The sequence below is a fragment of the Gobius niger genome, assembly GCF_951799975.1.
Source record: "Gobius niger genome assembly, chromosome: 2".
Classification (NCBI taxonomy): Eukaryota; Metazoa; Chordata; class Actinopteri; order Gobiiformes; family Gobiidae; genus Gobius; species Gobius niger.
The window spans coordinates 23,252,912-23,278,844 of NC_136853.1; the positions used below are offsets into that span (position 1 = coordinate 23,252,912).

At 41.6% G+C, this 25,933-nt stretch overlaps 1 protein-coding gene across 2 annotated transcripts; it reads right to left on the bottom strand.

Annotated features, from left to right (window-relative positions):
* Window positions 1-1,273: 1,273 nt before the first annotated feature.
* Window positions 1,274-21,943, bottom strand: olfm1b (olfactomedin 1b). Of its 2 annotated transcripts, none has more exons than XM_079581678.1 (6): window positions 21,490-21,943; window positions 11,648-11,797; window positions 10,693-10,848; window positions 9,157-9,376; window positions 4,593-4,699; window positions 1,274-2,623 (listed from the first exon to the last, which is right to left on the bottom strand). In XM_079581678.1, exons 1-6 carry the CDS (start codon window positions 21,553-21,555, stop codon window positions 1,949-1,951), a joined length of 1,374 nt encoding a protein of 457 aa, XP_079437804.1. In that variant the 5' UTR covers window positions 21,556-21,943; the 3' UTR covers window positions 1,274-1,948. The 2 variants fall into 2 exon arrangements, with proteins under 2 accessions (XP_079437804.1, XP_079437803.1); XM_079581677.1 differs by lacking the exon at window positions 21,490-21,943 and adding an exon at window positions 12,840-13,393.
* Window positions 21,944-25,933: the final 3,990 nt, after the last annotated feature.

A 25,933-nucleotide genomic window follows, 5' to 3' on the forward strand; every position in this document is an offset into this window, starting at 1 on the left:
GTGATGTGCACTGTTACACCCATAACCACCCCGTTCTTCTATTTGGCTCACTGTATAAAAAACAAAACAGATAATCCCTCCAAAGCATCCCTCTGTTTAATCTTTAGAATGAAAATAGTCAGCGTTAAGTGTTCCTAAAGCTACCGGCATGTTCTACCTTTGAGCAAGGCACCACTTCCAGGATTACGTTTGTTTTGTTTTATTGACACAAATTATTAACTATCTCATCTCAGAAACAACACATGTCCAGCAAAGCGCAAAAAGAGTGAAAAGCGTTTGTTCTCAGCAGGGGTACACATTTAACAATATCCGTCACTAGAAATGAGTGTCGTCATTATTGGGTAATAATCGGAAATACTTCGATCACCTCCTCCCCCCGATTATGCAGGTGAAAGGAATTTGATTTGGAGGGCAGAATTCTTTGTCCATTCTGTGGCATTGTTTCTCTACAGAGAGTGATTGGAGCTAGATTCCTCCCACTCAGTACAGACCAACAAATACAGAGGCAGAACCGGTGCCAAACATGTTACAGTGATGCACGAACAATAAAAAAAAGACAAAGAATTGAAAGAGAGAAAGTCTTCCTCCGGACTCTCGTGAAACCAGCGCATGTCAGTCAATTAAAATATTATGTTCATCTTCATGCATTTTCACTGAGCTGCTTGTGTCGTATATGCAGATGAAATGCACATTACAAAGACAATCTTGGTGTTTGCAAAAAACTGTGGCTGCGATCCAAACCCTTGGTTGAGCTAAGCAGATCCTAACACATTTTCTGTGCGGGGATGAGTGTCGCCGAATGATCAACACCAAATGTACTGGACAGTGGGTTTCTCGCACCTCGTCAACTACTGATTTATGAGAAGACCTTGATTGAAGACCACTCCACCTCGTCACAGAGCACTTCTCTCTCCGACATACACCGGTTCTTTTATATAGGCTTCTTACCAATATTGTAATTCATTGACATGCTCTAGTGTGTTTTCTCCGTGTCCCCAATTTAGCCCCCGCCGTTCGGTTCAATTATTGTACATCAAAAAGACATTCAAAAGCAGACTGGAGTGATAGAAAACACTCATGCAAAGAAAGCCTTGTTCACACGTAAGTCACTACCACAAGAAAATCAACAGTCAGTGCCTTCAGGTCTTTAGCGTATGTTCTTATTGTTGCTGTGTTCTCTACAGACTTTAGGATTTGCTACAGTATTTTGATAGAAAAAGAAAAAACAACGAAAAAAAAAAAAAGATATGACAGACTTTTTCCATCTGCAAGTCCTCAGACCAGACTTAACGCCTCCCATTTGTCTGCATGTCCATAAGCCACAGGGAGACAGTTCATAGTCCTTGTATCCCCAGTGACCAAGAGTCCAGCTGGGAGGTCGTGTGGTGAGGCTGCAGCTGCATGGAGGTTGAGATTCTAGTGTATAAAAAAAGGCATGATTTTATTTTATTTATTTTTTCACTTTTGAACATGTTTGATTTGATCTTTTTGGCATGTTTTCTTAAATCTTTATACATATATTAATCTACAATCATCTTCTATGTGGCAAACAGTAAAAAAGAGTTTCATTCCAAAATGATCTAAAAAAAGAAAGAAAAAGAGTTCACAATAACAATGGCAGCTATTAGAAAACGTAACCCATGAATAACATTAAACGTTACAAGTTTATATACAAAGGAGTCTGACAATCATCAGTGTTTTTTGTTTTTTTTTGAGTTGGTACATTTCCCTCATGACTTTATATCTCGTATTTTGGAATGAAACCCTTTGGCTCTTTTGTATATGCACATTCAATCTACTTTGCATTCACGTTGCAATAGTTATTTTTTTTTTCCTCATAAATAAAATCTGCCAATAGTATCTTTGTTCTGATATAATTTTGGATATATTAGATCTCTACATAGACAACATTGACTTATTGTTTGTAGGCAGTGAGTAAGCTTTGAGGTTACAGCTCCTCTGAGCGGATCACGTGGAACAGTGTGACGTTGTAGAGCACCTGGTGGCCATTGTTCCAGGCGTAGAGCGCTCGATCCCGAGGGTTGTAGTCCAGCATGGATATATGCGAGTACTTATTCTGTAACGCAATGTCAATGTATTCATATGTGGAGGAGTTGGTCGAGTAGGCGTAGTAGACCTTTGTGCCTCCTGAGTAGCCGTTAGTGACGTAAAGTGTGCCGCAGATCATAAAAGACTCTCCAGCGCTCCGCTTGGGGTGGTTTGTTGTCCACGTTCTGATGATCTGCAGCGAGTTCGGGTTAAGCTTACTGACCACAATGTTTCCCGCGTTCTGATTGGTGGCGTAGACGGCCCAGAGACCGCCCTCGTCGACCATGAGGTCTATGTCCGAGTGGCCCCCCCAGGCGTAGTGATATGCGTTGTTGAATCCTGCGTGATCCAGCTGCCGGGACTTGCTGATGGCGGAGGTGCGGAAGTCGAACTTGATAATGACGTGGCTCTGGAACTTGTTGAAGTAGATGGAGCCGTTGTAGACCACCTGACCTGTCCCGGACCAGGGGTGGGGCAGGCGGTGTGACGTGAAGTTGTCGGAATTCATAAAATCATGCATCGACTTGTATTCTCGCACAAAGCGGTTGTTATGGTAACCATCCATGTACCACACCTGAACGCATGAAAACAAAACAAAAAGAGTGAGAAAGGCATTAAGTAAAGCATATTTCATTAAACAAGTTAGTGATTAATTCATTTTGTTAATTTGATTTATTATTTATTCCCAATTGGCCACTATCACACCTAATAAAAATCTTAGTGGTTGAAGAGTCTCCTCCACCAGCACTACTATGCATGCTGGGATTGACCTACCAGCCTTCAGGTAAGTGGGCAAAAATCTCAACCAACTGAGCAACTGCTGCTCCAGTAAAACAAAACTAGAATCTACAGCCAGGGGAAAAAATGATATTGTATTTCCAACGTAAGCTTTTGAGGATGTGTGCATCTCACATGCTGATCACAAACAGAATAAATCAAATCACTCTCTCTGCAAGCATTCCAATTAGGTTGGAGCCAAGACTTGATCTGGTAAGCTGGGATTCTGCAGCCTGTGAATACAAACAGTCAGCATGACAGCCGCAGGATGGGGCAAGCTCTGCCCCGCGGGAATAATGCCCATCATTCCACATAAAAGCCCGTCTCAGCTTCCTAGTCTCTGTTCCTCTGGCCCCCACAGTGGTGGGCACGCAACCCCTCCTCCCCTGCCTGCAAAGACTCAAGCACTCCTCTGCTGTAGTGAGACTCTGACGCATGTAGGCCTCTACCTGCCTTTGTGTGGAATCATTCCCATCAACATGGAGGTCTCAGTGGACCCTGCAGAGGAAGAACTGAGCAGAGGAAGCCCAGACATGAAAAGAAGTGGAGCGGGCCCTTCAGCCCCTGTCAGTTACTTTCAGTCAGCCTCTTTGATATTCCCGCACTCCTTTTATTCTCTGTTTTAAAATAGGTTGCTTTTTTACAAAGAAAGCTGCCCTTACAATATGCTAAATCTTTTCCTAGTCAGCAGTTCACGATAAAAGTCTTAAATATTTCAAATGTTCATAGGCTGCACCTGTCATGGCAATTAGCTTTAAAAATATGCTGTATCTCAACTATGGTGTGGCCTTTACTGAACTGTCTCATACAACTCCTGGACAGTACACAGTAGCATTTACTTCTTCAATAGCACATTTTGCAACATGAATTTTACTGAAAATAAATCTCCTCTTGTACCTTCTTTACCACTCAAATCCATGTACAGTATTACTTGACTTATTTGATTGACGGAAGCAAAGCCCTTTGTTAAACCCTGCTCTGCTTAGGGAAATCCGATGTTAAGGATATAAGGCCAGACTATTACATTTCACAGTCAGAGCTGACCTTAACCTATGATCAAGGTGGTCTCCAGCTGTCAGCCCGAAGGGCATGTGTAACAGTTTAGTAGATGAGCAGAAAGAATAAAAAGTCACATAGGCCAATGGACGGAAGATTGGATGCATCTTGTGGAACAACATTTCTTAGTTTAGTTTTGTTATTTTTAAATCAAAGCCTTTCTAGATAAATGCTACTGTGCTAATGTTATTTGTTAATATCAATCTGTTTTTTGCCAGATTAGTACTTGCTGTGAGAAATGGGAGAACCACTGCAGTGCAGTGGCCATTCATCATGGTTGCTGTCCATGGTGCTGAATTGAACAGCACACTATATTTCCACTTTATTCCGACATATACAGTATGTGCATCAAATATAAATAAATAAGAATAGCTTTCCATTAAGAAGTTTAGATCCAAGAAATGTAATTATAATCATTATAATATGTGGTTGGTTGTTGTTACAATTATGTTGCAATAGATAGATAGATAGATAGATAGATTGATAGATAGATAGATAGATAGATAGATAGATAGATAGATAGATAGATAGATAGATAGATAGATAGATAGATAGATAGATAGATAGATAGATAGATAGATAGATAGATAGATAGATAGATAGATAGATAGATAGATAGATAGATAGATAGATAGATAGATAGATAGATAGATAGATAGATAGATAGATAGATAGATAGATAGTAAAATATTGTAATATTGTATACATACTCGTGTGTCTCCTTCAGGGGCCAGTGGATCTGTCATCCAAGAGCCAAACCGAGATCCTGACGTCTTGATAGTAATGGGTTCGCTGATGCCAGTCAGTTTGCCACATGCTGCAAAAGAAGCAGTGACAGGAGAGGGTCCAGTATATTCTCATTACCGATATACTTGTTACCTACGTACACCAGGACTGAAGATCCCAAACCTCCTAAATAAGTCGACCAAATCAGTTTGATTGTGATTCACTTATTGACAGAGAATACATGGGCATGAAGGACGTGACAGTATAAATGTCTGCCTCACTTGCAGTCCCTGCTCATTATTCTGTTCACACATGCTAATGTCTGTTTTACTCCTCAGTGTGACAAGGTGGGAGCGTGAAGGAGCAGAGAAGCGCCGCCTCTGTGCATTCTGCTGCTGTGTGCCCATCGGATGCTGCTGCAGTGTTAATTAGTGTTGATTGAGGTGTTAATACGAATTTGACAAAATGAGTTCTATATGGTTGCATTTCCCCTGTGGCTAAGATCTGCTCTATACTTCGCTAATAGACACAGACAAAAATGAAATACAAAGTTTTACATGGAGATTTGTCAGTGACACCGGGGTTCAGTCTTGTCAGAGACTGTGAGCGGCACCATAAAGGTCAATTAGAGTGTTCTGATGAGTTAATATTGCTCCGTGGATCTAATGAGTCGTACTGATAAGCTAATCTCACAAGTGGGACTGGCCATGGCTCATTTTACTTTGTCATTAGTGATATGTAATAGAAAGAGTTTAAAAGAATGACGGAAGCTGATCAGCTATGGAGCAACTTGAGACCATGAAACACACCATTTCAATAAGAACATTTGTCCTTTGTAAACTGAGAAGTTACCTAAGAGTTTCGCTGTATCTGTGTCCATGCTGATTTGAACATATGCCTGTGTTTAAACCAGCGCTGCCCGAAGCATGTGCCAAAGCATTTACAATCCGTTTGGCTAGTTTTTATTACATTTTCGCACAATTCCGTTTAGGCGTGGTGATACACATGGTCTCAAGATATTGCAACCAGGACCAATTCCCTTATGTAAACTCTCTGGGATTAGCCATCGCACTAATACAATGACCATTGATTTATTTATTTATTTTCCCTAATCACGCCTATGTCTTTAAAGGGCAGCGGCTTTTTTTGGGGGCAGTCTCTAATGGATCGGCCGTCTGGAGATGCACACATGATCTAATCCCCATTTGGCCTGCTTTTGCATCAGATACTCAGCGGATGGGATACTGAAAGGCAAAAGCTAATGGGAGCTGAGCCGACGAGAGCAAACACCATTAGTCTGGAGTTTAAACTATAATGCTTTTTCAATAATTGTTTGACGTACATGATCAAGATTAATGTGGGGTCATAAAACTAAAGTAAGCACTTTGAAAAAGTACTGTCCCCTAAAGGAATTTGTTGTAAAACTGCAGCTTCCAGAAGAGGAGGCCGGCCACTTTACGCTAAAAGGTTTTTCTCATTTTGATCATGAACCAATTGTTATTCATAATAAACTTAAGGCGTAATTTAGACAGACGTTAAATAATAATAGTGCAAACTGAAACAAATAGCATAATAGCTTGCTTTGTGAGTATGTTGCGCTAAATTTACCTTTTGAAATCTAGATTGCAGTATTACAGGCAGCCCCAAATCTGATATGTAGTTGAGAGAATGCTGTGCAAGTCACAAATGGGAGAATGACATGAGCCGACACTTGATAAATGACCCCCTATACCGAGCATCAAGCATATATTCATTTGTATTCATTAGCAAAATCATCTTATTACATCATCTTAACAATAACCACAACTGGAAATAGTTTGCGTTCTGTCCATTTACTTATTTCATTGTTGCTTGCTCTTTTTCGTGTCAGTAGATGGACGTCACATACTGCTGCTGGAGTCGGAAAAGTGAGACACAATGACACCATTTGCTCAGACTAGATTGGCCATAATCATATGATTTTGTTCAAATTATTATTATTATTGTAAATATAACTACTACTACTACTAAACTGATACTTATTTCATTTAAGTAGGACATACAAATACTTTTACATACACCAAATGCCTTACCATATTTGGTATTTAAGGGTACATGAAACGATAATGAATTCATGCATGAATTCATTATCATTTCATGAATTACTTCATTATGACTTTATGTGAGGTCATGATGCTTCATGATGAAATACTCATGAATTAACAGTTAATTCAAGCAATGAACTCATTAATGATAATGATTAATTGATCATAGTCATGATGAATTCTCGATTATAATAATCATGTTGAATTCTTGAAGAAACAACAACAGCAAAATTCATTATGAAAGTGCCCCTTAAACTGAAGCGTTGCAGCTTTAATAACATATATAAACATGGAGTTTGAATCAAGGTGCACACGTGCACACTGTCAGTGTGTCCCTGGGCAAGACACTTCACCCACCTTGCCTATGAACGGCCGCTGGTGCAAATTGGCAGCCTCGCATCAGTCAGTCTACCCCAGGGCAGCTGTAGCTACAACTGTAGTTTACTACCACTGAGTATGGAGTGAATGAATAATGCAATGTAGCATCTTGAGTGTCCAGAAAAGTGCTATATAAATCCAATGCATTATTGTTATTAAATTAAAAATTTACACTACATCTAAAAACTTTAGTTTTCTTTTAAATAAATGAATAAAAAAAGTTATCAAAGTTGCAACTCTTCATTTTAAGGGGCACATTCATAATGAAGTCATGACAACTAATAATTAATCATGATCATGATGAATTCATCGTTATCATTAATGAGTTCAAGAGTGAATTCAAGAGTATTCATAAGCATTCGTAAGCATCATGACCTCACATGAATTTACAATGAATTAATTCATGAAGTCATGATGAATTCATGTACCCTTATTATAAAGCGTTACCATATTTTCCTATATTTTTGGACCATATGATGGCTTCAACTATCCGACAAATAGTTGGCATGGTCTATATTTGTCAGCAGTTCAGCACACTGGACTATTAATGCATGGCATCAGCAGGTGTTAAAATGTTCATGTGCATGTTTGTTATTGCCATGGTACCGGCACATTCTTCTGATGAAAGGTTATTGTGTGCTGACAGTATGCGGGGCGGTTAGCCTCTATGGTAAAAGACAGAACAAAAAAACACCTGTCTGTCTTTCTTTCTCATTGCTCTGGTTGCTGCCTTGACCGAACAGATTTGATCAGTCACCTGTAATCTTAATTCTACGTGCACACTATGTGAGCGAGCATTTGGACAGCCGTCGATGAAACGAGTAGCCACCGTGTGGTGCGTGTCTGAGCCAGTTTCTCGCTGCGTGACCTCACCTTTGTCTTGTTGTTTCAAACACATACACTGAGAAGAGGGAGACCAGGAGATTCTGTCACTGAGTTACACGTCAACAGTCAGAGCTTTGACTGCTGAAGGATTACTAATAAGCATAAACTAATCTATCTATCTATCTATCTATCTATCTATCTATCTATCTATCTATCTATCTATCTATCTATCTATCTATCTATCTATCTATCTATCTATCTATCTATCTATCTATCTATCTATCTATCTATCTATCTATCTATCTATCTATCTATCTATCTATCTATGAGACAGTATGATCTTAAAGTATATGCACCAGAAACAGAATGACAAAGGTAAAGCAGGTAGTGATGCTGGTGTTGGAATAATATATCCTAGATGTGTCATTGGTAATATCCTGAATATACTGAATATATCAGTAGTAACGGCCACGGCAGCAGTAGTGGAAGTGGTAAAGCGTACTTGCATACTTGTTTGAATCTTAACAACCAAATGTTCCAAAACATGGACTTGTTAAAGACATTTCACTCCATTTTGTGCACTGAACACCAAATGTTTGAAGAAACTGTGAAATTGTTTTCCATAATTTGATTCTTTTTATGTGCGCCACAAAGATTTTTGAAACTGGGACACAATATACCCGTGATATGCGAGTACAAAGTGTTAGTGTGTCTTGTGGGTGTGCATCTATTAGCACTGTGGACTGAGACAGAGGTGTGAAGAGAGAAGACAGGAGCTAAAAGCAAAGGACTGGCACATGATAGAGACCTGCAGCATGAGGACACAACATTTCTCTGTTTGTTTGTGAGTTTAGATGTGTTTAAAGAAGCAAAATGACCGTACATATCATAGTGATTTACATTTGAAAGGTTATAGATCAGACTTGGGACTGACACTACAAAGTTATAGAAAATCATGGTGCAATGTGTAATAAATTTTACAGTAACTGACTTTTACTACTCACTGTAATATATACAGTATGTTTTTTTCTGGATTAGGTGTAAATTTAGAACACCACTTAATATATGACCAATTAATCCATCAAATCTGGAACATTTGGCATACCAGGGTCAGGATCAACTACGTATTTCCAACCCAGAGTGACAGTGTAATGGCGTGTCCGTGTGACCTGCACATACACCTGACGTCTCTCTCTTGTCTCACAGCACGTTGGATGTCGGTGGCATGTTGTGAAAAGTGTGTGGACTTTCTTGTGCCTACCTAATTTTTGCATGCATGCTCGGAGTCTCTCCTCAAGATTTGACACTCTGTTGTGCAGCTCCTCGTAGTCATAGGCCCCCATCTCATGCTGAAGTTCACTTAGCACTGACGTCAAGTTCTGGACCTCCTCCTTAAATTGCAATACCAATTTGGCATCGGCTTTGTACTCCTCCAACACTGGTATCAACGGTCTAAGCTCCTCCATTTTCGCTTTTATGGCCTGAAAGGATTAGAATAAGCCCGGTTGAGTGTCATGCGTTAAAGAAAAAAAAATAAAGAAAAAATAAAAAACACCTGTCTAAGCCTGGCTACTCTAACTCTGCCCTAGCTCTGCACCTGTGAGTCCATATGAATAATGTGTGGTGTTGTCTTTTGTGCTTTGTAGTGTGCAGGTGTATGAGCATAAAAAAAACAAACCACAGCCGCTGGAAAAGCAGAGAGGTTGGCTCCGTCTTGGCAAGTGACCAGTGGTTTTTTTTTAAGAAGCAAGCACCTCGATACACCAACAACAATTGGGAAAGCTCTTTATTGGTCATCACTGTTTAAAATGCAACATTGTAGTAAGGGATACATGCTTTTACATGTCACAGACAACAAAGTGTTCTCGAATTGTACGTCTAAAGAGTTTTATAGATTTGTGGAGGAACCAAATATGCATAGACAAAAGCAAAGCAAAAAGAAAACGGATCACATCAGTTGTAATAATAATAATAATAATAATAATAATAATAATAATAATAATAATAATAATAATAATAATAATAATAATAATAATAATAATTGTTACGTTTAAAAAAGCTTGAATGGAAAACTTTGATTAGCAGTATCATGCAGGAAAAAGATCAGTGGTGGGTTGGTTTAGGACAAAGGGTAAAGGGTTTTTCCTGGTATTGAATGGTGCTTATAGTAAAATTAAACTGTTGGGCACCCAAAATATTCTCAGTACTGTGGCCCAGTTCAGGTGAATCTGGAATAGACCTGCCTCTTCTTCCCTGTAGCTCTCTCTCTTTACATGTCTTAAAGTTAGCCCTGCAAGCAAGAAAACGACAGACTGTTGTCAGGGGCTAGATCTTTCTGTCCTATCTAACAGACAAACACACATAGATACTGAGTAATATTACAGCAAGGAGTTTGATGCATGCTGAGATGAACGTTGGAAGATGCATGCAATATGGGCTAAAACAGGCTAGCTAAGGGACATGCTGGCCGAAATCGAGTAGTCGAGTTAGTAACGCCGTGCATGGTCTAAATGTAGCTCTGCATTCTGTTATTGCTTCTGTTATTCTGTTGTAGTTTCGTTTGTGTCTCTACAATGGGGAATGGTTTGAATTGAAGCAGTATTAGAGGTGGTAATGGTCAATGTTGGTGTTGATTGAAATTCAGATGAACTTGCGTGCAGATAATGGAGTATGTGCAGAGTATAAAACAGTGCAATAAACCTAAGTGCGATAAAAGTGGGTGTCATTCACTGTGGGTGTCATTCACAGACATGGAAATAGAATGGGGGAGGTTGTGACACAGTCGATGCACTCGTACCTTGTATTGCTTGGCGATGTTCTGCTTGTGGTTCTCCTCCACCTGCTTGAACTTGGTCTCCAGCCCTCTCAGCTGGACTTCCATCTTCTCCACGTACTGCAGGTCTCTCTGGGTTCGCTGGTCCAACACCTGGATGGACTGGGTCATGTTCTGCACCTGGTGGGTCGTACAGCAGGATGTCATTTTTTTATTTTTTTTATTTTGCCAAATTGGAGTGTTTTGTTTCATTGTACTGTCCAAATACTGCTGATTCTTTAGGCACTGTATCATTGGTGTAGCTGGAAGCCATGTTATACATATAAAAAAAACACACACAGCTTTTACATCGTTTACATCTTTTACATCTTTCTAACATTCAAGTATGGTCTTAGTCCAAATGCATGACGTTTTTCGTGGTAAAATATTTGGCTGCAGACGGAAAAGAAGCAGCAATGAAAATGCAACAGATTTTCAATATGTTGTTTTGGCTTCTTGCTGTGAGTCATACAAACTGAACTAAGGCCAACTAGTCAGGGGCCTCAGACACATGGTGTTAGTGTAGCACTCATACTGTTAAGACATTTGTTTTCCTCACGCCTGGTATAAACCAGGAGGTTACCGTCACTTTGGTTCATGGAATACAGTCGTCAGCCAAATCATCCCAATTTTTATGTTAATCTTTTCGTGTCATCTGGGCCTTGCCTGCTCTCACAGTGGGAATTCAGTGGGGTTGCATCATTAGATATGTGTTGGATGTGTATAGTACATGAGAGTATTCGTCTGTCTCCCATGATGCCGGTCAGGTTTCCAGAGAGCTCATTAGAGTATGATTCTACTGTTGTCCGGCGGGCAGAGAGGTGGCGGTGGGACCACAGAGTATTAACGTGTGAACAGACAGATGGAGAGGTGGGCTCTGAGGCCGTGCGTGACTTTGATGCCGAGGTTGTGAGCTGCTGTGGCGTTAAACTGTAATTACCTTCTCTAAAAGCTGCCTCAGTTGTTTGGTACGAGCGTCCCGAGAACACATGGACTGCTGGGGTGCCACCACGGTGCAGACACATCTCCCCTCGCTATCCTGGGCTGAACTGTACACCTGCCATGATTCCTCTGGGTTGGCTGGCAAGACCTAAAGTAAAAATGAGAAAATAACAATATGGTAAAAGTAGGTCTCAAATTGAACATGTAGAACAAATATCTGATACCAAAAGGGGACACATTTTTATAACACAAACAAACAGCCAGAGCTTTATCCAAAAGATGTTTAGGGTCAATGACACACACCCAAGGACAAGCGGGTGATTTATTTGCTCATAAACTGCACAGTGCCAGCTTAATTCTAAAGCTGGTGCTGCATTCATTACCATCTGGACGCCACCAGCTACCAGGCTCCACCCTCCTGCACCATCAGTCTGGAATTTTTTACAACCAGGAGCAACCAGTGCAGATATACATATATATATACATGTATATATAATACGTAGCTATGGGAAGGCACTGAGTGGAAAGTGTGCCGTAGCGTAGATGACGTCAAGATGAGTTTTTGTCCTGCATAGCCCCAGTCCAAACTTACAAATTAGAAGAACTGGGAACAGAATGACTGACTGTTGCGAAAAGATAGTATCCGTGCTGATTGTACAGGATGGAAATGTACATCAGCGATAAGGAACAATCAGTGAACAGACTGAACTGCTGAATGATTCAATTAGTGACAAGCGGAGAATCGACCAAATCCAAAAGGGGCAATTACACACACGCATCTACAGCAGACTCAAGACAGGGGGCTGATGTGAGGGGAATGCTGCCTCAGAATATGATCTGAAGAGCAAAAATTAATAAGTTAGTTGTGATACAATTGTCTGCTGACAAAGCGTATCCCGTAGCGGCAGTGAAACAAAGGAACGCTTCACACGATCTTCAAAGCAGCGGCGCTCTGGACGGCTCCCATTCACGGAAACTGGGACTTGTCGAACACTCTTGAAATTAAACAATTTAAGAACATAATAAGTTTGATATGACACAATATGTAGTTGGAAACTACTTTATAATCCGGTTTGTACATATTCAAACGGGAACCTTCTAATTTTGATACATTATTTTCATGACAAGTCCCCCCTCCTATTTTAGCACCTAAAGCTATTCCGCTTTTCTGTTCCAAATGATGCACTTACTCCCGTGCTTCGGTCTGGATATCCCCCCTGCGCCGCTGTCAGCTTGGTGGTGTTGAGCCCCACCAGCGAGGGGAGGGTCTGCGACATCCAGTTGGTGATCATCGCCATGGTGCTGAGCACGACGCCAATTTTCAACAACGGCACCGTCATGTTGGCACTCTGATCGGACTTTTATCCAGCTTTTCTTCTTGTTTCAGACCGTTTTCATTCTACACACTCCCCCGAGGTTAGAGCTTCTCGGATGCGAGTCAGGTTGCCCGTAGCACCATGATGTTTCACCCGGGGGTCCGGTCCAGATGCTTTCTTTTTGGACATGTCCACCACAGGGAGGCACGGGTGCGACCGAAATGATGCAATGTAACAAGGTGATCCAACTGGGGAAGATGCACAGTTGGTGGTGGGTATCTCCTCTCTCTTCCTCGTCGTTCCGCGCACTGTCTCCTCCTCTGCTCTCAGTTACTATTTGGTTCACGCCCGACGCTTGTCGGTCCGCCTCCTTCCTCTGCGCGCGCTCTCATTAAGTGCCACAGGCTCTGAGAGCAGGGAAGAGGGGGTCCAGCAACTCATTTCTACCCCTCTGTCCATTTATCATTTCCTCATTCAGTGATGTCAGTTTTGCTCATGGTTACGTGTGTTCCATTGACTGCTTTACATTGACCGTACACCCATCCCGCTACCACTGTCCCGGTCATGACATACTACTGCACCTGCCTGAAGAATGTGGGAAAAACTGACACAACGTCAGCTCAAACCCCATTCAATAAACATGCACGGTCATTTTAGTCAATGTGAAGTTTAATAACCTTGTATCTGCGCTATCCACACAGTTCCAAATACTTTAATACTGAACTGTCTCGAGCGTTCTCCGAGCTCCAGGTTTGTTTTTTGTCCATTCATGTGACTCTGGCGCCATCATGTAGCTGAATGCGGCGTTGCTGAAAGTGAATGTGCTGTTAATAGTTTGTTTGCTGAAAACCATAATCCAGTGATGATGTAACGTGTAGTAGGCCAATCATATGAGTGTAACCGCTGCATTATCATGTAAACAACCTGCAAGATGTTTGGACTGTGTTGCTGTTTAGCTGCAGACTTCATTTAGTTCTTTTAGTTCAAAAGATGTATTGTCAATTCTCATCAGGAAAAACAAGCCTCTTTATCTCCATGGGAACGGCAAGGCAAAGTAATTGACCAAAATGAGAGAATTTAAGTGACTTGCAGGAAAGTTCCAAATTACCTGCAACGTGGTTTTATTTGTATTTGCCAATACAAGCATTCATGGCGTCCCACGGGGATGTATTTTAGAAAACCATCCTCTCCTTGCCGCCTTGTGTGAAGAAAAAAACAATGGCCTTGTTTCATGTCTCTATACTTGTCACTAAAGCCTCTTATAAACAACTGCCTACTGAACATCTCTGGAAAATAGAGTTGAAAGATCACTCCGCGTGGAACTGGCCCAGTGTTTGGTCCAATGTTTCACTCTAAGTTTGTTCACAGGGCTTATCTCTACCCAGGGAGATTGCGCCTGATGAAACTTAAAGTCAGCCCCTACTGCGTCTTCAGTCCAGACAAGGTCATTGGGACTTTTCTTCACTTGCTATGGCAGTCGCCCCTCGGTTTACAGTTTTGTAAAAATGTTGATGGTGCTCTATCAAACCTAATGGAAAGAGAATTGCCCCACACACAGAGGTTACTTTGACTGAATGACACTTCCAATTTGAAATGAAATATTCATGAATGCTGCAAAATTCTAGCTGGTCTCACAGTCACTAAAAAGATGATCGCATGTCGATGGAAACTTCGACAGACTCTGAGTGTGGAGCAACGGCTCTCGTCATTTAAAGAGATTGTGCAGTTGGAGCTCTCACCAGCTCGGACCCACGGTGCCAAAAGTGCAAATATCTCATGTTGGTCAAACCTGTTAAACAAAATACAGCTATTGTATGAAATCTGACTGCAAATGTCTGCATGCAACAACTATGAGTTAGTGCATATGTATTCCAAATGCAGTATAATTCCTGTCTAAACTTTACATGGCTATATATATCAAATTCTATTTCTGTCACTGATGGAGGAAATCGGCAAACATGGTCTGTCTCTTATTTGTCTCTTATTTCTGTTTCCTTAAAATGTACATGGCCCTGTCTCTAAAAGGTCCCACAGCTGACAGTGCTTGTAAGAGCGGTGACCAAGTCCTGAAGTCACAGGACTTGTCTAGACAACAGAAAGGTTTATATTGAGGCACAGATCTGGGGAAGGTCACAGAAAAAATGTTCCAGCATTGAAGGTCCCGAAGAGTCCATCATTCGCAAATGAAGGAAGTTGAAAACCACCAGGACTTTTTCTAGAGCTGGCCGTCTGTCTAAACTGAACAATTGGGGGAGAAGAGCCATGGTCATTCTGACTGAGCTCCAGTGTTACTCTGAGGAAATGTGAGTACCTTACGGAAGGTCAACCATTTCTGCAGCACTTCACCAATCGGGCCTTTATGTTAGAGTGGCCAGATGGAAGCCTCTCCTCAATAAAACATGACAACCCACCAGGAGTTTGCCAAAAGGCACCTCAACGCCTCTCAGACCACGAGAAACAAGAGTCTCTGATCAGATGAAACCAAGACAGAACTATATGGCCTGAATGTCAAGCATCACGTCTGGAGCAAACCCAGTGTCACCTGGCAAATAACATCCCTATGGTGAAACATGGTGATGGCCATGTAAACTGACAGAGCTTGAGAGGATCTGCAAAGAAGAATGGGAAAAATAGTATAATTCCCAATAAGCTAATCTTTCAATTGTATTTATTTGTTTTAGTATTATTTCATTATTTGATTCTTCTTCTGTTTTTGATCGGTTTTATTTGTAGCCTTTGCATTATAGCTTTTATTTTTTTTATATGCAACCTGCCCTGGGACTACAGATGAAAATTAGCCATTGTGGCTAACTTTGGCATATTTACATGTGGACTTTGAGGACTCATGTTAATTAATATGCACTGTCCCATCTTAAATAAATAAATATTTGTACATTCTCCCAATGTTTCCTCTGCCTCGGGGGTGGTGATTGGCTGTGGCTGTTTGGGTGCTGTCCTGTGGGTGGCCAGATGAAGGTGGGGTCTTCACCTCCTCTGGGCGCCCTGTCGATGCCCTGCGGCTGTTGCCGATGTGCTGCTGCCGGTGCAGATGGCGCCTGATGGTGTTTCCTCATTCGGTTCATCTGTACTCAGCCTTTTTTTGTAGAGTTACACAACAAAAACCTAGGTTCAGGTGTTGGATTAGTCTGAGCTGCTGCGACTGAGTGCATCACCACTGTGGGCCAACCTGACCAGTATGTTTTGGTGGTAGGAGAAATTTGAGGACCTGGAGGAAACCAGGTTGGCTGCCTGTAGTGCTCCTATGAACCTCTGAAACAATGCAGCGCCTCCTGGGTTTGTCTCTGTTTCAGAGCGTGGTGTCCTGCACTGGTCAGCTCCACCTGCACAGCTCCCTCCGTGCCACAACAGTCTTTTACCATCTTCTGGGAAGAGTGTAGCAGTTTTATTCTCCAGTGAATGTCCATTAACCAGAACAATGGGGATAGAAGGCATGTGCTGCTTAGCTGTGAGTCTTGCCTGGCTACCTCCTTGTTTGTCCCTTTTTTATTACCTGTAGCGCCTCTTGCGACGCCTCCACTGTGCTGCAGGTGCAGTGCAGGGCTCTTGATGCCTCTTCAGTATTTCAGAAGAAGGTAGGTCTCAAATGTCTTAAGATCATAAGCTGTTTGTTTATTTACTTAAAAAAAAAAGTTCACTTCATGGCTAGTATGGACTCTTTTCAGTAAAAAAAAATCCACTGAACCTCACAAAAACACTGCAAAAATGTAAAACAATGTAGAAGACATTCAGGTGACGTGCGGACTCCAGGTGACGTGCTGACTCCAGGTGACCTGCTGACTTCAGGTGACGTGCTGACTCCAGGTGACCTGATATCATACAGGGTTATACTGGCTTAGATCTGAGAGTCTTTTTCGCCCACGTTTGGGTGGTCATGCTGGTTGGTTGAGATGGTCTGCTGGGGCCTTTCCTGTACATTGTTGTTGCTTCCTTGATAACTCCACATCTGAGAGCGTTGCTAGTATCGGCTCATCATTCTCGGACGCAGGACTTTTCCGAGGACTGCTAGCCCAACTAAGACGCATGCTGTATAGTGTTTAGTTCCTTGGCGTTTGAACATGTTTTGTCGCAGAAAACTTAACAAGACTTACTATCGAAGTAACTCCATAGAAACCCATGCAAAATGAGCGCTTGCTTGACTGGCTTTACCTTCCCTTGATGCTTTGCGGCAATTTTTGATCAATTTTGGAACAAGGCTGTAACAAAATGTGAAAAAAAAAAGTGTGAATACTTTCTGGATGCATTGTATATTTTGGTAATAAGCCACATAAGAACTGTCTTGGAAAGCAGTTTTTTTTTTACTTTCTTATCTTTAACCATTCATATTGACCCATACTGAACCCCATGTAGGTATTCTTACAGAGCAATACCTGAGAGCATCGACAGAAAGGACAAGACCTTTAAAATATATTCTGCTCAAAACCACATTATAATGCAGACTATCAGATGCCTGGAACTATATCCCCATTCTTATAATATAATACTGTAGTATATTATAATTTAATATAATAATATTATAATATGGGCGGCACGGTAGCACAGCGGATAGCACCTCTGCTTCACAGCTAGAAGGTCCCGGGTTCGATTCCCACCAGGACGGGGCCTTTCTGTGTGGAGTTTGCATGTTCTCCCTGTGTCTGCGTAGGTTTCCTCCGGGTACTCCGGTTTCCCCTACCACTAAAAACATGTGCAATAGGTGAATCCTCCAGCCAGGTGATTTTAACCATCAGCCTGACTCTACATCATGGAGATGGGTCCCCGGGCGCGGCACTGCCGTTGACCACTGCTCCTTACGGGTTGCCCCAGCGGCATCGAAGGATGGGTTAAATGCAGAGGACAAATTTCCCTACGGGGACAATAAAGTATAATATATACATCCAGAAAGTTTGGAGTATATCACATCAAATGGGACACATTATATTCTTTACAAAATCCTCCTAATATCTATTATTTTCAACAATAAAGGTTTCAAAACTAAGATTCATGCATCATTTTGTGTTTACTGCTTGAAAACAAAAATAATCAAACTTAAAAGAAAGGACAATTGAGTCAAAACAATTGCTTGAACTTTCCTAATTTATACAGCCTGCCTTTGAAATGACTGACATTTAAAGGGTAGATTTACAGGAAACTGCTGTAATAACAAAGCTGAATTGCACAAATGTTCCTCTCTCTTGACCTTGATGGATTTTCATTATGTTGTCGACTTACAACACACACACACATTATTCAGAAATGACTGTAATCGAGTGTAAAATGACCATAAACAATGATAGGCCAATTACAATCATATTTTCCATTTTGTCTCATTTGCATGAACTGTAAACTGATGCGTGATTTTGACAGTTTGGCACTGGCACAAAACATGTTCCGGCTTGTGACCCCTTGTGGCTGGAACTCAGCAGTATCCAGAGTGTAACAAGTGTGACGGCGCACTCGGAAAACTCCAGGAACAAGCCAGTTTTACAACCAAAGGCTTGATGTTGGTGGTAATAAAATCACATTTCCCTCCTGCCAGTGCACAATTGTAGCGTCTCTCTCCACCACCTACTTCTCTTCTGCTCTCTTCCTCGTTGCTCCGTTGCTCAACCAGCCCATACTGAATAATAAATAGCTCCAAGCCCGTCTGCCAATCACACCCCGCATATTGCAATTCAGCCCTTACTCCAGCTCACATTCTCACATAAAACCAGATTGATTCCCCTACTTTCTTGTTCCTATGCATTCACAAAATCTTTCCAAATGCTCCTTTGTTGTAACCTTGAAGGCATTAGCGAGCGCCAGGAAAGATGCACACGGCAAAATTACGACGTCCTTTCTGTTTATGCGTTGTGCGTGATTAGTGCAAGGTGCTAAACGCATCCACGACCAGGTGCTTCACACTAATTGGTAACTAAGCTATATTATTATGAGCGATGGTGTGTAGGTTGTGTTTGCGGTGTCAAAGGGGGTTCTGTGGCAGTCTACCATCTGCTTAATCAGGTGTTAGCTGAGAGGTGCGGCTCGAAGATGGGGGGGCTGACAGCCATAGGGGAGCCACTAGGAGGGAAACAGATGCCATTCAGGCTACTTACTATTCTTCCCTGTATGAGGACTGAGGTGAATGAGTCTGATTAAAGCGGTTACTGTGCTGCTTATCAGCGGGCAGTGGCCAGATGTTATGGCAGAGAAATTAAACAACGCGCCTACCCCATGCTGCTGTGCACAACAGGAGTTCTACTGATTATATATATAGTCATTAGATGAGCTGGGGGGGGGGGAAGGGTAGCTGTCTTTATTTTATGTATTTTCTTCTCAACATTAAATACGCAGCTTTATAATGAGAAGCCTTGTTGTGGAGACGATACCGGCGACGGCTGCAGGGTCACAGGGAATTCGACGGCACTAACATGTTTCTGTAAGTGAGTCTGTGTCTGCAGCTTCTCAAAGTATAGACAAATAAGTAATGATGATAAAAACTAACCTAAAGAAAGAAAAAGAAAGGATAACCAAGACTGTGTGGTGATGCCAGGCAGCTTGCGAGCGGTAGTCGAAGGGCCCGATCACTCGACGGCTCGCTGTCGCCAGTGTGCCAAAGAACAGCTGTGGCCACTTATGTAGCTTACTACCGATGAGTATGAAGTGAATGAATAGTGCATCAAATTGGAAAGTAAGTTTGAGCGCCTAGAAAAGCTCTATATTACTGCATAGGTATGAATAAAACTATAGAAATTCATTTAAAGCATCAATCTGCCCCCAAATCACTGAGTTAACCAAGCTTTAAGACGTAGTGAAAGGCCTCCTGTCAAAGAGCCCCCAATTCCTGCCTAAACACTCAGTCACGAACCCATTCACCAAACAATATGGAACTGACCAAAACGTATCTTTTGTTTTTTAGGTACGGCTTGTTAGTTTGGCATATTTGTGAGTATTGTACCTAATAGGTTTGCATCTAAATACACTACACCAGGCCCATATGTGGTCTTGCTCTTGACCTGCATGGCCAACATACTGAAAACACTCCAGTACTGTATGAATTAATGATTATTTGTAAACACACACGCTACCACAATACTAACAAGGATGGAACCAGGTCTAAAATGAGACTAAAAATGTGTAAAGAAAAGACTTTGAGGGCCCTGCATTCCTCCATATTAAGTCTCTCACCAGTAGAGAGAGATGTAACATACAGAACATACATCATGCATCTAAATTTCACAATACCAGAGACGATTCAGCGCCACAGCGGTGTGCTCGATGGTCTAGACTCTAAAGGCTGTCATCTGGATCTTGCTTTCTAGTCAGCTGGTATGGGAGTGGACAGACAGGCTCAGGGCAAATATCGACTTACCTTCAAGTGCATGACACACACTGAGAGGTTGTCAGATGTGAACAATGTCAATGCATAGCAAGACCCTGACCCATGATGACACCCAAGCTGACTGCTATAGGGGCTCTCAGACATGTCCCCGCTCCCCCATCACCGGGGCACTGAATGATAGCTTACATCAATCAATGGCCAATTGCCTCATTGTTCTATTGTGTCAGCATTTCTGTGCACTTGGCTCTGTCCAGTTCATATTATGAGTGCTGCAGCAGTGGAGATAGAGCTGCACTAGACGTACTAAAACTGTTGAGTGTGCCACGTGAATGTGTTGCCATTTGAACAATTTGTCTGAACACAAATACACAGCCATAAATTATTGGAAATCAATGCCGACTGTATTCCTGACAAAGTAGCGCTCTGACACACATAAGGGACATACGCCGTTTACTTTCGCAGCAGAATGTGTATGCCCTGTGCTCCCAAAACACGCAGAGAAAACAGAGTCATTGATTGATTGACAGACACCTAAAGGTGGCATGTTTGGTTTCCTTAGTTCCCAATTACCAGCGACTATTGGTTTCACAGTGGAGGCGCGACAAGAGAAATATGACTGTGTGCTCAAGCAAGGTCAATTAAATCATCAAACTCCTGAAGCCTATACACAGCAGCAGGCCCAGGCAATAAATACATCTTCTCCTCTCACTCCTCTGGGCTTGTGGTGGGGGTTTGTACAGCCCGCAGCTTAGTGCAACAGTCTTTTGCAACACAAGCTTTAATGCGAGGAACTCCTTGTTGTCCTGCTCAAATTTTACCTTCATTAGGCGTTAGTATTGTGTTGTACACATCTCACAAGTCTTTATACGGGGCATTGTTCGTGCTGGGAAAAGTCATTGCTTTGGAAGTGTGGTGCTCAGATGTGAAAAAGGATATAGCCTAGATGTTAAGATGTTAACACTAAAAAAGATTGGTGGTGGTATGTTGTCTTTTACACGGCGGAGCATCACAGCACACGCTGGGGCTGGTGCGCCCGTTCAGCAATACATATTCCCGTCGTGTAATCCTGCCTGGTAATCTGGTTTAGGCGGCTCTTTAAACGAGGTAACAACATAATCGCATAACAGATACACAGCCAATTAACCTGTCGCTTGAGCTTTGGAAACATAGGGTGGGAAAATGGCGTGAAAAGAAAGAAGGACCTACTTGGGTGAGTTCTGTGCCCACGAAGACGAGGAGAACGAGAGTGAGGAGCTTGCTCGCTGGCTGCATCTCTTGCCTCCAGTGTGGCTCTCACATGCAGATCGAGTCCCCTTCACGTCCCCTCGCGCAGCAGTCCTCCCTTCGCCTCTAGCGCACTTCGCGTTCTGTTATGCTTTTATTGCGCGCGGTCCCTCAGTGGCCAAGTAGCGGAAAGCGGTGTCCGTTGGAATCGTTTCTGTGCATATTCATGTCAGGCTTCCTCGCTCCGTGCCTCTCGCCGTGGAGATTTCAGTCGCAACGACGCGCCGCGCTTCGCATCGGGCTCGTGATGCCCCGCACACACTGTGTATATACAAGGCTATGCCGCTTCCGTGGGTCTACTGCCAAAAGTTTAGCTCCCCGCCTCGAGCTACCGTGTGTGCGAGCCCAATATGAAAAGAGCAGTGACGGCGCTGTCCACGGTGCTGAGGCGGAAGTGACATCTCCGGAGAGGGGCATTCAAACAGAGGGCTTCTATAAAGGAAACGGGGTGATTCACGATGGTTTGAAAATATTCATATTGTTTCATATTACCCTCACTGTGCCTTTAAAAAAACATAAACCTACTTTTAGATTGTGATTTTCAATTGCCATGACTAATTTGTGCTGTTGAGAAGTCTAAAGAGACACCACTCTGAGCTCATTTGCTCCAGAGTCCAATGTGTAGCCCACGAAGTACAACATCTTTTGCTGTGCCTCTTGTCCCAGTGATCAATAAATGAGATAAGGACTGGCAAAAAGCTTCCAATTACTCTGTAATGCTCCTCAATTTAATGTAGTGGCTCCTTTGGGAAATTTGGCTAACACTTTAAAAAGTTGTAACTAGCCAACGTGGGATTGGTTTGGCATTTCAATTAGGGATATCTTTAAAAATACACGAGAAGCCATTAATCCACTGCTGAATTAATTGCTGGAAAAGAGTAAATTGCTTTGATGGAGCAGAGGAGGGTTTGTCCTGCTGATGTTGAAATGTGATCGAGGAGTTTGATTATATCACTGCTAAGAATCTAATCCACTTTATTTGTTTGGCGCTTTTGGGAACAACACTTCCCAATATGCATTAAAGAAGGAAAATAAAACATTTAATGGTCTGTTTAATAGGCCCATCAGTCAGCACTTAAATGTATATGTAAAATAAAATGGAAATGCATTGGCAAAAAATAAATAAAACAAAGACACATAATTGGATGGGTCTGCTGTTGAATACATAGTTTGAGGACATTGCATGGGTGCTCGATAGATGTGTCAAAATAGGGGTGCAACTATCAACGGCATATACAGTGTAATCACTAAACTGAATCCACCAAAAATAGAGCTTTAGGTGCCGTATACAGTGAGAACCATATGTTTACATACACTAAGCCTACTATACATTTAAACAGTTAATGAAAGCCCAGATCACGATGTCACGTTCTCGGAAGCACAAGTCTGGTTTATCCTTGGGTCCACTTTCAAGACACTTGAAGGTTCAGGTCCATTGGTTCAAACAATGATGTAAGTGTCCAGTCATCACACAGATCAGACAAAAGGCGGGGTCTGTGTCCCAGAGATGAACGTGCTGTGTCTGAAGTGTGAATATTAACCCAAGAACAAATGCAAAAGACCTGGTGAAGATGCTGAAGCTAGTAATAGTTTCATTATCCAGAGTGAAACAAGTCCTGCTGACATGGGCATCCCAACTTTGAAATACAGGGGGGGCAGCGTCATGCCGTGGGGTTGTTTTGCTGTGGGAGGGACTGGTGCACTTCACAAAATAGATGACATCCTGAAGGAAGAACATTATCTGGACATATTGGAGCCACGTCTCAAGACATCAGCCAGGAAGTTAAAGGTTGGGCGCAGATGTGTCCAAATGGACAACTCCCAAAGCAAACTGCCAAACTGGTTACAAAGTGGCTTAAGGAAAACAAAGTCAATGTTTTGAAGTGGTCATCACAAAGTCCTGATCTCAGTCCAATTGAAAATGTGTGGGCAGATCTGAAAAGGCATGCGTACGCAAGGTGGACTATGTGGCTCAGTTACATCAGTTCTGTTTGGAGGAATGGACCAAAACTCCTGCCAACTATTGTGAGAAGTTTGTGGAAGAAAATCCAAAACATTTGATCCAAAATAAAGGCAATTCTACCAAATATTAATGAAATGTATGTAAACGTTTGGTTTTGTAAAACATGTGGAGAAAATTCTATCCTCTATATATATACATCTTTTTTGTTTGAATTCTAATTGACCTAATAAAAATAAAAGTTAATTCTGGTTTCATGTCAGACAGTGAGGGGGGGAAATGCAAATATGTCTTTTTATGAAGTGTATGTAAACATATGGTTCTCACTGTACTTGAAAAGGGCGCTGTCCATGGTGCTGAAGACAGACGTGTAACATAAATGTATTGGCCAAACAGTGAACCCAGCATCATGGCCTAAAGTCATTTCACATTTCGTTACTGTGTATATCAAATCCTACTTCATGTGTAAATGGGATTTGAAGAGTATTCATATCTTAAGAATGTGCTCTAATGGAGTGACCTAATACAATGAACAGAAATATTGAATCAGTGTACTCTGCATGCTATTCAAGTGCAATTTTGGTGGTTTGAATTATTTGTGCAACTGGCAGCTCCTAAATCCCAAACAGCTGGATTAATACAAAAAAGAAAAAGAAAAAACATTCTTCCATTCAAAGCACTGGCGTTATGCACTTCAACTTCTTCTGCCTATTGCGTAGTCGACAAACGGCTCTTGATTGCATGGTCATAAAGCCCTTTCACTTCCTGCCTGCTTCCTGTTGATACACTGTGGGCTGAAACGCATTCTCTTCTCTTTCCAAAGGCTAACTAATCACCTTGGTGATGGCACGAGGTCTTTGCTTCTCCTGACTGTGTTCTGCGTTCAGACTGCTACAGTGCTCAAGCCGAGGTCAAGCTGATCTTCCCTCCGTCTAAGAAACCAAGCAGAATATCAAAGCAGCACAGTGAGATGTGTTTTATTCATCTTTGTACATTTAAGTATTGAAGTGAACGCATTCTCCAGTGCAATAATGATTTCATAATGGAATGTGAGAATGTGACAGAAGTAGTATGCTCGGGACAAAAGGAACATTTGTTTATGAAGTGTCAGGGTGCGCCCACTCACAGGACAGCAGGGTGCAGTTCTTTCTCTGGCACATTCTGGCTCAGGTTTGAAACCACAAACACACTATGATAAGAGCTGACCATTCACTTGTGAGATGATGAAATGTTGTGTAATCTGAAGCAACATAGACACAGCTTTGATTCTGCCTGGCATGAAGATTTTACCGGGAATACTGTCACATTTATAATACATTATGCAGTCTTTAAAGTGTTACGTTCTAGTAGGATAAAACTACTGAATCACTTTAATGAGGTGCAGTGTAAACAATGGTTCACCTGAGATTGAAATATATTATGTATAAATCACATAAATGTGTAAATACAGTTTTGCTATTTAAGAATATGAAAGATAACACCTTTTTTCACTCATAGTTAAGTGGTTGTGTGAACCCAACTGAGTTTTCTCTTTTTGAATCATAATGAAAAAAGAAAGTACCAAAATGACCCAGATCAAAAGATTACATACCTCAGTTTTAATACTGTGTATTGACCCCTTTAACATCAGTGACAGTTTGGAGTCTTTTGTGGTAGTGGTGGAGAAGGTTCTGTATATAATCTAATGGTAAAGCGGCCCATTATTCCTGTTAAAAATGTGGATGAAGTCTTTATACGGTGTGAATTATTTCAGAAAATCTGGCATAATTATAGAGATACTGCTACTACCACTAGATGCAATTGAACTGAGTACCAGCCAATTTAGTTAGGGTAGCCATCTTGTTTCCACTCTGAAAAAACTGACACAAACTGTTTAGTTTTAAACTTATAAAGCTAAGATTTCATGTGAGGTGATCTCATGTCAAACTACACATACAGTGCAAATTTCATGAGAAAATGTTGTTCATTATTGCAGATATGTCATGTTTTCTGACAGATAGTGCATGGCTGAAAATGCAACTTTTCGGGAAAACATTCTCTTCTTATTTCTTCAATAAAAAACAAACGAAGGCGATACGCGAGTGGCATATTCATGAAATATGTTCACCAATATCTTATATTAACATAAAAAACATAGTTGCCAACCCCTAACATTTCAGAACCACAAAAGTTCAATTTTCAGATTTTTGTACTAGACTATTATTCTGCTGGAGCCAGTGGCATCAGTGAACCACCTCCATAAGCCACAGTCGGCTTTTTTGATGGCCTGTGATGAAATTCTGCCAGGGTCTGAAAACCTTTGAGCACAACTGTATTTATTCACACGAAAACTTCATTAAAATCCACAGATGGAATGTCTTTTTACCCGAAAGCGACGTGACCTGTAATTCTAGTAGTTCTCAATAA